The sequence below is a fragment of the Corythoichthys intestinalis genome, chromosome 10, assembly GCF_030265065.1.
Source record: "Corythoichthys intestinalis isolate RoL2023-P3 chromosome 10, ASM3026506v1, whole genome shotgun sequence".
Classification (NCBI taxonomy): domain Eukaryota; kingdom Metazoa; phylum Chordata; class Actinopteri; order Syngnathiformes; family Syngnathidae; genus Corythoichthys; species Corythoichthys intestinalis.
This window is the reverse complement of record NC_080404.1, coordinates 21,037,750-21,052,439: the sequence shown is the minus strand read 5'-3', so window position 1 is coordinate 21,052,439 and position 14,690 is coordinate 21,037,750. Positions and strand designations below refer to the sequence as shown.

General features: G+C 39.1%; 1 protein-coding gene across 1 annotated transcript; it reads left to right on the top strand.

Moving 5' to 3' along the window:
- Positions 1 to 1,478: 1,478 nt before the first annotated feature.
- Positions 1,479 to 13,949, top strand: cdt1 (chromatin licensing and DNA replication factor 1). Its single transcript, XM_057847423.1, has 10 exons — positions 1,479 to 2,017; positions 3,725 to 3,838; positions 5,621 to 5,847; positions 7,966 to 8,160; positions 8,828 to 8,973; positions 9,960 to 10,060; positions 10,136 to 10,324; positions 10,437 to 10,595; positions 12,512 to 12,713; positions 12,849 to 13,949. The coding sequence occupies exons 1-10, from the start codon at positions 1,586 to 1,588 to the stop codon at positions 13,043 to 13,045; spliced, it is 1,962 nt and encodes a 653-aa protein (XP_057703406.1). The 5' UTR covers positions 1,479 to 1,585; the 3' UTR covers positions 13,046 to 13,949.
- The last annotated feature ends 741 nt before the right edge of the window (positions 13,950 to 14,690 follow it).

Genomic DNA, 14,690 nt, shown 5'->3' with positions numbered 1-14,690 from the left:
TTTAGACCTTAGTCATGAGAGACAAAAGCGCTACTATGACTTGAGACATCGACAAGCCTCATTTTGTGTTGGTGACCTTGTCAGAGTTAAGACACACCCCAGGTCAGACGCTCTAAACAATTTTACAGCCAAACTTGCTCCTTTGTTTGAAGGTCCGCTTCGTGTGTCTCAGAAACTCAGCGATGTTAACTACAGACTCACGTGGGTGGACTCTGGTACTGACGCTGGTGTTTTTCATGTTGTTAATATGCAACCGTTCCATACTTGGGACTCTCTCACTTCTGATGTTCGTTCGGGTTCCTCTCTTGCTGTGACTGGGGGCGCGGAGCTTTTAGACTCTGGTGCTGCTGCCCCGCCTGCAGGTGATGAACCTAGTTTGTGGGACATTGATTCTGCTACTGATGTGGACTCTGTTGGTGACATCAACCCAGTTTCCGTAGGGCCTTACGTCCTCAGGCCCAGGCGTTGCCCCAGAGTTACGTCTGGTTGGGCTGATTGCAAATGGACTAATGCATTTCACACGGACAGACTCGACCTGAAGTGAGCCATTTTCTGACTGTTAGCACTATTTTGTTATGCTTGCTTCTTTGTATTTGCTGGTTGTTATTGTTTATCGTGTTTGCCCATGTTAGCGATTGTTATTGAGGTTCATACTTTTACTGTTCAAAAAAAAAAAAAAAAAGAAAATCACTGTGCACTTTTGTTTTTTTATGTGCTCTTTGCCGTACTTGCCTTTACTGTTGCCTATGTATAGGTTGCTGTTAAGGTGCTTTCATGGTTCCTCTTCAGCTGTGTGCGGCTGTGGACAGCCTTTTTCTTACCAGGGGGGACTATGTAACAGTCACCTCCTTGAGTGGTCTTCCTCCCGACGTCCACCGCGCGGTGGCGCTGCTTTATTTATGTTGTATATGCTCTTCTTCTGTTATTGCTTACTTGTGTTGGGGGAGTTCGTCTGGGAACGCGTGTGTGCGTACCGCTGAGCTCCGAGTGACGAGTGGTAGAGCTGGAGTTATTTTTGACTATTAAAAGTGCATGGGTGGACGTCTGCTTCTTTTTTTGCCTTTTATGCGCTCATCCTGCCCTGCCAAGCGTTACACACTGCCACCTACTGAGTGGATGTGCAAGTACACTTTATTCCAGTACTGAAAAAAAAAAAAAAAAAAAAAAAAGCATGTTCCCCGAGGTCACATGCGCCCCCCCTGGCATCGCTCTGCGCGGCGCGCCCCACTATTTGAGAAGTACTGGTTTACGGGTAGATTTGCCACAACCATTATGGCGGACGCACAGACGTAGCGAGTCAATCTTGATCTTTTTTAAAAAAAAAAAAAATCCTTTTATGGTTTATTCAAGAAATAATATTTATCGTGTAAATGTCAAATCAAATGTAATGGAATCAAACGTGAGTGCCTCACTCTATTTTAGGAAGCAATATTTATTTATTTATTTATTTTACTTCCGGGTTTAGGGGAAGTTACGCAAACAAAGGGTGTGGTTAATTCAATTCCGCGGGAAAGTTATTTGTGCTTCCTGTGACAAAGCGGCTGATGTTTACAGATTGCGACCGAAGATTCTTGCGTTCATAAAAATGTCTCAAGCTCGTGTAACAGATTTCTTTTCCCAGAGGAAGAAAAGGACCGCCGATTCTGTTATATCTTCAAAACCCAGAACGACCAAACCAAGAGCTGTCGCTTCTCCAAACGAAGACCTTGTCCCGACTTCATCCACAAGCGAAGTCCGAGATGAGTTTATGCGAACTATCGATGCGGCAGCTAGGCTTTCCGAAGGAGAGTCGTTCACTTTTAAGACGCAAAAAGATCATCAAGATAGTCTCCAGACACCAAAACAGACTTCGCAGATTACAGAACTCGGGACGAAAAAAAAATTGGATCCCAAAGAACAGCTAACAGTAAAGAAGAGACGACAATTAGAAGATTATTCTGACGACAAAATTAAGATTCAAGAAAAATCGACAAGAACAATGGGAAGGAAATGTGTACTCTCGCGTCGAATACAAAAGGTAAGGTTTTCATAAAGTCAATTTTTTGTTAGCCTCTTCGTAAGAAGTTTTGTTTAGTTGCAAAAAAATGGTGCAAATTTTCATGCTTGTTTTCTCCTTCTCTCTTAAAAAAAAAAAAAAAAAAAAAACGCTACATGAAAAAAGGGGTTCACGTTGTGGTTATGCAGTTGATGCATGGTCATGGATTTTGTCTGGGAAGTATTTTTTATGGGGTGCCATTTGTGTCCCCTGTATAAATTAAGCTGTATTTCCACCAAAGTTGGACAAATACTCATTCAACTTATTTTTTTGTGTATTATCAATTTCCGTCTATTATAAATTCAAGGGTACAAGTTTCTAAATTCTATTTTTTTTAAATTCCATTTATTTCTGGCAAAAGGTTGTTATGGAATTTTGCGCTGTCTGTCCCAGGTATATTTCATTTAAATTCACTCTATAAAATAACTAATTTAGGTAGAAAAAAATCTAAAATAATTGTTTTGATTATATCGTCCTGGATGAACTACCGTCGACCGTGTATTGTTTTTTAATGTAAATATAATATTTAATAATAATAATAATAATAAAAAAACAGGTTTCTCTTCTTCCCCAGTGTCACTGTCCACTCCGCTAAGTTGTGTTAATAACCCTCTTAGAAATTTCCCTATTTGTTAATGATACCTCTTTTCTGCAAGAACATCTTACCAGTGGCCGGAAATTTAACTGTGGTAAGCAATTTTATCTGTTACCTCCAGTTTTATGAAGTACGTTCATTGTGGTTGATCATGATGTTTAAAGTTCTATTTGTAAAATTATGCATTTCTCATCAAGAATCTTAAGTCATGTTAGCGCTTATGCTAGCAAAGTTAGACTAAAGGCTAACTTTAGCACAAAATGTCCCCTCTGTTAGTGTCCACTCTGTTAGGCCCAAATGGCACCCTTTAAAAAAATTATCCTGATGCTGCTTTTGTTCATTTTTTCATCATCTCACAAAGCACATACCCCCTGGAATACTTTCATTTGAACTTCAATAACTCCTGAAGATGTTTAGTTACAAACAGCTAAAATACGCTGAACGTCACGTAACCAAATCAGGGAAAATGGGGTATTTTTCAGTCATTAGACAAATTTTAATACTTTAGTATAAACGGATTTTAACAACTATTTGGCAAGTACATGAACAAAACTTTTCTTCAGAAATGTTTAGGCTGGACGCTTAAACTGCTTCTGAATATGACAGGCAAGTGTTTGAGATTCTTATTTTGGATTTATGTATCCATTAGGCTTAGAACAATATTCCTTAAAAAAAGTCGGAATTATTACCTCTGTCCGGTTGGGCTCAAAGGTCATAGAAAAAAGTATTTGACCTGAAATTACTTGTACAGCATCATCAAACCCTATGTCAAATAGTCGAGCAGAGTCATTCGGTACCAATAGTACCAAAACCAAATACCATAATACAAAACCCATGGATATCTGACCTCTATGAGCTGAGTTAAACACTTTTGGAAGTCTTGAGGTCATCCAGTGAACCTCAAAATTGGGGGTCTCAAGTCCTAAGATTTTGCAGGGTGAGTGTTCTTAAAAAGGACAAACTTCATACCAAATTTCATCAAAACTGGTGACACTGCCCCAAAATTTCCCAAAACTTTGTACACCCGACATGAAGTGACTCTAATACACTATTGTAGTCGCATGTTTATTAAAATGATTGAAACCTCTCTTCAGACTGAGCCACTGCCTAATGGAGTTCCTAGGCAGTGTTCAACTTCAGAAGCCTCACCTCCAAGTCAAACAAGCATCACCATCAACAGGAAGAAAAATGGAGGACAGGCTGAACAGGTAAGATTGCGCTCTGCTGAACCTGCAGGAAGGCCTTAGGACTACAAATGAGAATGCAAGCTTAACTCTGGGCCTTAATGGACCAAAATAAATTTACAAAACAAAAACTTGTTGAGAGATAATGTTACTGTTGAAAAATTTCATTACCATATACAAATGGTTTTTAATTTTACATCCCCATGTCCTTTGCTTCTATGTACTTGGGTAAAATAAATGTGCAACAAATTAACCTATCCACATTCTATGGGTGGCAAGCAAAAAAGCACTGACAAAATTGCTAAAACCTGAAAGATTTTAATCATGGAGAGGATCTCAATTGCTCTAAAACTACAACTGGACATGTTTTACTCAATGTGGTCTAAGTGGACATAATATGTTAAACCTGTGCGAAATTATTTTGATTATTATATGCTCATACGCAATGATTTTCCTCTCTGGTAATAAGTACAGCGGTGTAATAGTTTCCCCTGCGCCTCGGTTTTGTCAATTGTTTTAATTTGTATGGAAAAAGGAAAAGCAATAAAAAAATGGTAATTTTTGTATTTAATGAGGAAGGAACAATGTGCTTTTAACAAAATTAGAAAGACATATTGAAAGACAAATTTGAAAAAAAGAAAAATTCAAATTTATGACTTGCACAGCATCTTTCCGCCCACAGATTTATTTTTCTAAATTTGATGGTGCCTTTTCTGCCAGCGGGGTAAAGGGGACTCAGACCACTTTGTGGCTGATGTTTAAATGTTGCACCCAACCACAATCTTATCCATGACTTTGTGAAGTCATAATCAAGGAATAATTCCATAACAGTCAAAACAATTGAAAGTAAATGTTTTTTTTTGGGACAGAATATGTCTAAAAGGGTTGAAATCGGGCCACTGATTTAAATCCACAAAGCAGAATAATTGAAGTTTGGTATCGTTATTGTTTTTGGCAGCCCGTTTAATTTTCCTGTTAATCTTTTGTACGAAAATACTGTATTAGTCATATTTCTGTCATTTCAAAATGTGTTCATCTTCGTCAAGTTTTAGTCACCGATTACTCAAAATGTTGTTATCTGTAAAATTCAAAAGGTTTGGCCAAAAACAAGATGTACAACAATTTTAAATGAACATTGACAGGTGAGCATACATTGTAGCGGGTACAAAGACAACACCAACTTGGTGATGAAACAAACAGCGGGAAAATAGTAAATTATTTTCAATTAATTATACTCACCTGGATGCCAGAAACTGTATGTAAAATTTAAAAAAAAAAAAAAAAAATGCTAATGCTACGAGTTACATTTAATGTGCAATGATCACTCAGCACATACCTTTATAGGCCAAAGCAACATTGCCTACTCTTACTTGCCAAGATGAGAAAACAAATCATACCATGTGTTCCAAAACAAGCGAGACTGAAGAGTAGACCGGTAGTTGTGGGGTTCAGGAGGGTGAGTGACGCCACCAAACACCACTCCGATGCGGGTGATATAGGTAAGATAAGAAAATGTCACTTATTGTGAAATATAATGGAAACCATGGCGCATTTTCATCTTGTCAAGCGAAAACCTGCACTGGTCTCGTTTTGTTTGTCTCCCAAAACATGTTTTTAGCACGTTATCGTCTCATCATCATCATGAAAACATTGTTCGTCGATGAAAAGTGTTTGCTATTGTCATTTTTGAGGGAAACAACGTGTCAACCTGCACTCAACAAAACTGCTTGGAAAATTACATTCTTCTATAGCTATTTTAATTGACAATTCCTGTTACAAATCTGACAAAAGCACTCCATCTTTTAGGCTCATTTTGGAGAATATGTGTCCCGCCACAGTTCTTTACTTCAGAGGATCAAAAAACAAGCCATTGAGTTGGAGACTGCTGCATCATCTGCATCCGTAGCAACACCATCGGTTTCATCCTCCATTGCTATGTCAGCTGTGACTCGAGCAAAAGAACTTGCAGCTAAAATTAAGGAGAGAGACAGAGAAGATGAAAAAATACAGGAAGAGACACAAGCTCACGACAGGTGAGGTTATAGTTTTTGTATGAGCTTGCATTGTGTTAGATTGTAAATACAAGTGTGTACCCCCTGAATTGTTTAGAACGGGTTTCCCTAACTAAATTGGCAATAGGTCCAGTAACTTGATCAGCCAAGTGGTCGAGTGTTCGAACATGGGGACGGAGGGGTCCAGACAATTATAAATAATCTTTTATTCAGTTGAAAACATGTAGATCATCTTACAATTAGTCTTTCAACAGATTTTAAGTACAGTATTCATTTGTTTTATTCACGTACAGTATTCATCGATCGATTCATTGATCGAATTGCAGAAGAAAACGACCATCTTTTTTTTTTCCTTTTTTTTAATCTGTGTTGGGTAATGGCTGCCAGTCGGGACATGGCAGCCACAGTAATAGGGTGGTAGGTGGGTCCCACACCTTTTCTCTATGGTGTGGCCCCCTGTTCGCCAGGCTGCTGGTTGCGGGGTTAGGGAGGGATCAGGGCTCAGATCCTGCGCCACCCTGCGGTGGCTTCAGAGCGCGCTCCTGCTTCCGCCTTCCCCTCTCTTTTCAGCCGGGGTATTCTCCTTGGCCTCCAGTAAGAGTCGCTGGCCGGGCAGCGGTGGGTCGGCGGGTTGTTGCCCACTTCGGGTTGGGACCCTGTTCTGCCCTGGGTCTAGTAGGCCGTGGAGGTCACGTAGTGTGCCGTGTCAGTTGGGGGGTTGCGTTGGTGGCTGGTGGGCCGGGTGTGCGGGCGGTGGTGGGGGTGGTGGCGCTTCCCCTCATCTCAGAAGGCCGGCTAATTGGGGCGTGGACTGTCCGGGGGACCATCCTGGGTTCCGGGGGGGATGATGGCGGGCCGCTTGCTGGAGCTGCGGGAGGAGAGATGGGCTGCGCTGGCTCACCTCCCCTGATTGGCTGGGGAGGGGCCGTGTCTCTGAGGCGGCCCCTGCCCACCATTTCCATTTCCACTTGTCTGCAGGACTACCACACGTCGATGGGATTCACGCAGGAGTAGAAGTAGAAGAAACTATCAGTGCCAGGATTAGCGATCAGGCAGCACGGATGTCAACATATTCACACAAGTGATTCTCACAATACTGGGTTCAATACCTCACATTGCTGATTTGTGTGCGCTCCACCCTACTTAATCACATCTATTTCTGACTCCCCCGCCCCTTCTTTTCCTCCTCGTTCATCAGGCCCCCCACGGTGTCAACCAGAAATATAATCGCTAACAATAGCTAACGATCTCTTCTATCTCTCCTTTTCCAATTCCATTTCTGTCCCCCCATACCTCTTTCCTGCTCACTGCTTTCTCTTAATAATTGAAACACAATGAATTATCGTTACAATGGGAGTATATCATGCTCCCATGTGATACAATAAAACTGAACGACCAATACGACACTCAGATTCTCATTTTCTGTGTCAAGCAGCTGAACAGGATAGGCTAAAAAAAAAATAAAAAATCTTATTTTAGGGAGTAGGAGAGTGCAGTAGCCTTGTAAAGAGCTTTAATAGTTTCGGCGAGAACGAAAGTTTTTGTTGTCGTTGTGAACTACAGTTCCACACGAATGTATGTTGAGATATCATTTAACTTAGCAATCAGAGGAGTGAAAGCCGTTGTTCAACTGTCCTAAAAAAAACGTTTCCTTGGGCTGTGAATTATGTGTCTCCATCCACCGAACAGCAGGCTATTACTACGCTACTACCTTTGCTATTGGACGCGCACAAAAGGCCCAGTGCTGCTGGTAACGCATCCTCCCGGGGGGATTAAGAATAGCCACCTTTCAAACTAAATTTCTCGAGCTTGCGGGGTCGTAGAACATTTTGGAAGACGTTGAAGTACTTGTGAAAAGAGACCATATTTTATTTCTGCCTCACCGTAAAAAAACAAAAAAACAAAAAAGCATTGGATAACGTTTAAAAAGTACTGGAAAGACTGGAATATTGGTCTTGAGGGTCCCTAAAAAACTTGAATTTGGACATGAAACAGGTGTACGAGCCCTGTTATTCAAAAATGTTTAGAGGTCGGGACAAAATGGTGTCGGGGTCTGGACTCTGAGCGCGGTCTGGCAGTTGGGGAACTCTTGTCTTGTAGTACAGGATTGGATACTAAATGTGTGTTCTTGTCTCTCAGTATTCAACAGCCAGCATACCATCAATATCACAATCTAGCTCAGGACACTCCACCAGGCCTCTCCCTGCCTCTGAAGTTCAAAGTACTCGCTGAGATGTTTAGAAGTATGGACACCGTGGTTGCCATGCTGTTCAATCGTTCGGAAACGGCTACCTTCTCCAAGATCAAAAAGGGAGTTCAGGATATGATGCACAAGTAGGTGAAAGCAAAAATGGAATCGTCTCTACAGTATGCTACACTATTGCGGCGCTGCAATAGTGTAGCAATGTGCCGCTCCTATAAGTACTGCGCAGACTTATGGGTACACTTTTTTTTCAGTGGCACCATCATTTTAAATAGTTGTCGAATGCATGACATGGTTGAGTGGATATTCATTAAGGTGTTTGAAAAGTGAACCTGACTTTTGTGTGGACTTAGCCTTAGTCACCGTGAATTCGTGCAAGTACCCACAATTGCCTTTTCATCTCGTTATTGTCTCATCAGACGGTAATTGAACTCCCTTTCGCCTTGTTGTCATGTCATCAGACGAAAAACGAAATTTGTTACGCTATATTTTATTCTCCCAACACACATTTTAAGCTAAATGTCTTGTTATCGTCATGAAAAATGTTCATTGAAGAAACATTTTCGTTATCGTCAACGTTTACCAAAACAGATGTTGAGGTTTACTTTACAAATGACTTTATTTGCTTGAGTTCCATGTTTTTGCTTTAAATTTTTTTTTGCTTGCAATGTAGTATTTTAGGTTTCATGCCAGACGTTTTGGTTATCTTTTATTTGACACAAATCTTATCCCATCCAATTGTAGACAACTAAGAATTGTAATATTATAATATATAACATTTGCCAAATCTATCTGCAGACGGTTCGAAGAACACCACATAGGCCAAATGAAGACTGTTTTTCCTGAGGCCTACAACTTCAGACAGGAAAAGAATATCCCGACATACAACAACTGTATTATGCAGGGAAGCTACCAGCTAACTGTGGAACCTGCCATGTTTTGTGGTTCGTAACCTTTTTTCAAATCATTCATGAAATTTTTAACCTGTAAAGCTGTTGTAATACTGTGACATTTAAGTTTTTGCCGGAAGCAAAACAATTTCTTTCATTTTTTTTTCTCCCTCAGTGTGTGTGTGTGTTTGTAAAGGCAGTTTGCCTGTTGCAGGTGTGATTGTGTGTAATAGCAGAGGGGAAAGAAATTCTATGCACTTAAGTTCAAATGCCAATGTTTCAGGATAAGTGCTGGGCGACATGGCGATATTATCACCAAAACAAAAATAAACTTACTAACATCATTCCCATCCATCATTATTTTAAATGTAATCACCATTGTTGCGTAAATTGTGGTTTAGTTCTTCTCTATCATGTTGTAGTTCAACCTCTAGATGTAAGTTCGACCGAAATTGCATTTTCAAAGGCCGATACCAATTTAAAAACAAAAATTGCCAATGTCTAAAGCCGATACTTTTTTTTAAAAAAGCACGTTAATTATGAAAACTAATTGAAACACTCACTATATAAATAGATATAAGAGATAAAATACACCAAGAGAAAAAGAAAGTACAGAATGGGAGAGTTGAATTTTGAAAATAATCGCATACAGTCAATAAAGTAAAGTCAATAAAGGATTTATGTTGCAATCCAAATTCAACGTTTGAACCAAGCATTAAACAGGTTTATTTTGATGGTAAAATCGGGTAATTTAGAATGGCAAAATGACATGTTCCGTTTTATTTTGATGTTAATAACTTATCTGTTGTATACAACCTTTTGAAAATAATTTGCAGTTTAATGTAATAATAAACTTTATTTCGACGTAATGTGCCGTTGTTGTTTAGTCGCACTGTGGTGATGCTAAGGGTTAATTAAAGAGCTCATCTCACTTGGCAGATGTAATAAGTTTGTTGTCAAACTGCTGGTGATACTGTCTACCACCATGTAGGTTGATAAATTTACTAGCCTTATTAATAATGCGCTTTGGTTATTTATAGGACAAAAGGAAGGTCAACGCATCTTGACAGCCTCTGATCTTCTGAAGAGACGACACACCTTCCATCGCAATCTCATTTCCATTGTTAAACACCACCATAAGGTCAGTTATAAATCTGGATTTGGAAGCAAATGTGTTTCAGACCAAGTCTTTTAATGTATATCACTCCATTTGCAGCTTTTCCTCTCCTCGTTAGTACCACCAGTATGTGTGCCTGAAGACAAACTGACCCGATGGCACCCCAACTTCAATGTGGACACTCTACCAGCTGTGCAAGCAAGTTTACTCCCTCAGCCTCCTCGCATTGAAAAACTTGCAACTGCTCAGGAGGTGTTAGACAAGGCCCACTCAGTCATCACGCCAAAGGTCCTGGAAAATGAATGCTGATATGCAGAACAGAAATTGAATGGTTGAAATGATCAACCTTATTACGTTGTTTTTCCTGAGTAAATTTATTGATTGGTTTGTCCTAAAACAGATGGAGAAAGCACTGGTTTCTCTAGTGCACAAGACAGGAGCAGGTAAAAAAGAACAATGCGAAGAGAAGCCTCTGCAAAATGTAAACTGCACGCACGCATCTACTTCACCTCATATTCCAAATGCCCTGAATGGAGTGTCACAGTCCTTGTTGGACAGAGTATGTATTAATTCATTTTCTGGAAATTTTAGGTGAATTCAAAAATATTTAATATTTTAATGAGAGATTTTGTGTGTGTGTGTGTGTGTGTAGTTTGATGTTTTTTTTCTTCCTGCAACCTATCCCTATCCCCTTCTAGGATTGTAACGATACAAAAACACACAATACAATACTTTTCACATTCTGGACCCACAATTTGAAAATGAAATAGATTGATATGACTCCCTCTGGTAACACTGATCACACCATAGTTCTTCTTACAGTTGACATTTATTAATTTGTCACCGTCAAACTATGAACACACTACTATAAAATAAAATGCAAAAATGAAAAAGCGCGTACAAAATGCTATAAAATAAATAATATATATAATATATTTGCTTGCAAAAACATACCTCAATGGCTGCAGAATAATACCGAGGGAAACGTTTCAAAACTAACATAAAATAGCGCTGGCATGACGTCAGACAAGTCAGAGTGCAACAAACTGGAAAGCGGACGGCACGTATACTGTAGAATAATGCAATACCAGATATGCAACTGTAGAGATCATCCATTTAGATTAATTAGACCTAATAAAGGATATATTGTACTCGAGATGCAACAATCGATTAATTGACAACTTGATCAACTAGCAAATTAATCAACTATTTTATTAACTGATTAATCATTTAGGACCTTCTTCAACTAAGACTTGTCTAAATTCTTGAAATTATAACATATATAACTTCTCAGTTGTCAGTCTTCATTATATTTTTGTTAAGTAGGACATGAACAAAAATCTGATTTGACTTTGGGAAAAACAACAATTCATATTTTTGCTAATTTTTGGACGTCTTACTGTCCAAACTAGCTTCTTAATATGGCCAACGAATTTGATAATCAATACAGTTGAAAGAAATAGCCATCCATTTTGTCTTTATTGTTACTTACAACATGCTATAAAACAACTTCAGGGGATATTGTGAAGGTAATTGAAAGAAGTGACTTTTATCAGATTAATCGTCCGATTGATCGATTATGAAAATAATCGTTAGTTGCAGCCCTATACTGTACTTATCATTAATGCTGAAAGGTGGTGGACGAGACACTGTTACGCGACTTTTTTTTTTTTTTTTTTTAAATGACTGGACAAAAACAGCTGACGAGACACGCTTCGTAAAGTCAAAATCACGTAAGTCGGGTACGTTGTAACCTCGAGACTACCTGTGTTCATTAAACGGCCTTAATATTTTAAGAACCATGTTTTTGGACATACTTCTAACACTGTTCTCAATGGTTAAAATGAGATTTTAGCATTTTAAAAGTATTTTCAGCCTGTAAAAGTTATTGTTTTGATTGTGTTTACAAGGGATGCCCTGCCCTCCTTCAATCAGTCAATTACTTGATCAGTCTGTCTTTGTTCAGGTTGTCATAGCTCTGCAGTCTTTGTAAACTATAGTTGCAGAAATAAGACGAGGATATTCGTATACAACTACATTGTGCACTTAAAAGTATGTTTACTTATACTATAATACGTGTACTTAATGTTACTCAACCTTGGTTACTTGTACTACAAATACGTGTACTTCTACTACAAGTTTGTGTTTACTTAAACCATAATTACATGTGCAAATATCTCACCAGCATGTGTAGTTGCGTCTACTTGTACAGCATGTACTAGAAGCAGGCGTGCCCGTACTGCGTGTACTACAAGCAGGCGTGTGCAACTTGTAGTACTCGGACTACATGCAACCTACCGTTTGCTTAACGAGTTCACTTGCAAACACGATTGCAATGAAATAAAAAACATAAAAAAACTAAACAGATAACACACTTCAACCAGGGCACACTCCCATCTTATTAATGAAACACTTGAAAATATTGGAAAATGACTTCAGTGGCTTATTAATGTCTGATTTCTTGTGCTGTTTTAGATTCGAGCAAAGGAAGCCCAAAAGCTCCAGGCGGCTATGACTCGAAGCCCTTCCCAAGATGAGCGTCTCCTGATGATGTCCAGGCTCGGGGAGCTAGCTAGGATTCTTAGAAACGTTTTCATATCTGAAAAAAAAACTGCTTTAACTATTGAAGTAATTTGTAACCGGATGATCACCAGCTACAGATCTGCCCTCACAACAGGTTGGTCAACATATCTGAAGACCACAATGGCAGAGTTTCACATGTGGGGAAAAACTCCCATCGAGTATCTTCTGATCCTTTAAGATGTTTAAATTCAACTATTAGCTTATGTATCTATTCTCTCTCTGCATTTAGGTGAAATGGAGAAACACATCCAATTGCTGGCAGAGCTAAACCCAACCTGGCTTTCCTTACATCCAATCAGGAAGGACTTGTACCTAAAATTGAACAAGCATGTGGACCTCAGTGTCATTCTCGACAAATTAAATTGCAGCCTTAGAGAGGAGGAGAGACGAAGTGAAACACTGAAATCAGGACATGAAACATCTTAACTGTTAAGATTTGTTTGGAAACACTTTAGTCTACAACACCTCAGGGTATCTTATAACATCTTTGACAAGTGATGTCAAGGCATGTGTGAAACGGAGCATGTTTCTTCCAAAATCTCGTGAGGTGCATTTCTCTCTCTTTTTTTTTTTTTTTTTTTTTTTCACAAGTCTTGAAATTCTTGATTCTTACTAATGAGCAAAACAAACCAAGAAGTTGTCTCATTTTGCAGCTATAACAGCTTTCAAAATAGTTTTGGGAGACTTTTTTTTTTTTTTTTCCAAGTCCTAGTCAGTGGGGATTTTTTTTTTTTTTATCTTTTCAGAAGCACATTTAAGAGATAATGGACAGAAAGTCTTTGTTTACGGTGTCGTCGTAGTTCAACATGTTCTATATGGATTTGGTGTTTGAGAGTGTCCAAATTTCTCCACACCAAACTTGTCCAATCTTAAGACCTTGCTTTGTTTAAGGTTCAATCATGCTGCCATAAAACATTCTGCTCCTGTGCTCCTTTTTGATCATTTATAAAACATGCCATTATTAAAATGTGACAAATGTATTGCTTCATCATATTGCATGTAGAGGCTGCCATAACAAAAAGCTTGTCTTTTTTTGTTCAAACTTGCTTTGGTTAAGTGTTTCATAATCGCACTACAGTGGAATCCTGCTAGTTAAGAATGGGAGAACATCGGATTCCTGTAATTGGCAATCTCCTAAGTGTGTACTATTTGCAACATTTTTAATTAAATACCATAAACTATGTCTTATAATTGCACGCTGCATGGTAAACTTGTTTGTAAAGGCTTTCTGCATACCCTTTAATTACCTGAAACAGAGAAGCAACTAGATTTGGGACAAAATATCATTTGGCGATGCATAGACTAGATGCATTGCCACATAATTTGAGTAAAATAGCCCTTAAAAAGTTAAATCACATCGCTTTACTGATACAGCACCTTTCCCATGAGTTGCCACCAGTCATTTATTGGCGCTCGTGTCGTGAGGCATCGAGGACTTACACCCACTTATAATGTAAACAAGAACTTGCTTCCACTCACTTATTGAACTATAAGTAATAGCAGGTAATTAAAAATGCTATATGGAGTTGGTCACTTTTTTACTTGCGGCTGCCATCTTAACGTGTAATTGGAGCCTCTGTGTTACGCTAGTGCAGGGGTGTCAGTCATTTTTGTTTGCGGGCTACATTCATGGCAATTATATCATGTGGACTTGACCAGGTTCAATGACACTGAAATATGAGCATTCACAGCGAATTCTCCCAGTTTAGGGTGATTGGACGTCTCGTCAGTGGAAGCAAGAGTTCATTTTGGGTCACTTGTAATTTAATGGTACTTACGGGTCACTTCCTGAACATTTTGGGCCATTTCATGTTGAAATTAGGGCATTTCCGGGCCACTTTCTACCCCTTGGTCACTTCCTCTTGATTTTGAGGCATTTCCAGGTTATTTACTGTTGGTTTTGGGTCATTTCCTATTGGTTTTGGGGCATTTATGGGGTCACACGGTTAATTAATTGGCTGCCATTGATGGCAGTAGACGTCAATTCCATTTTGACACGGGGCAAAACGAGCCAAGTGTAATAGTGCACAAATCTCTGGTTTTATGGCACCGATGTCAAAAGCATGGGATT

Coding starts and splice junctions, on each gene's coding strand:
- cdt1 (XM_057847423.1), top strand. CDS start 1,586: ATGTCTCAAGCTCGTGTAACAGATTTCTTTTCCCAGAGGAAGAAAAGG. Junction 2,018..3,724: donor TCTCGCGTCGAATACAAAAG/GTAAGGTTTTCA, acceptor ACCTCTCTTCAG/ACTGAGCCACTGCCTAATGG. Junction 10,596..12,511: donor CACAGTCCTTGTTGGACAGA/GTATGTATTAAT, acceptor GTGCTGTTTTAG/ATTCGAGCAAAGGAAGCCCA.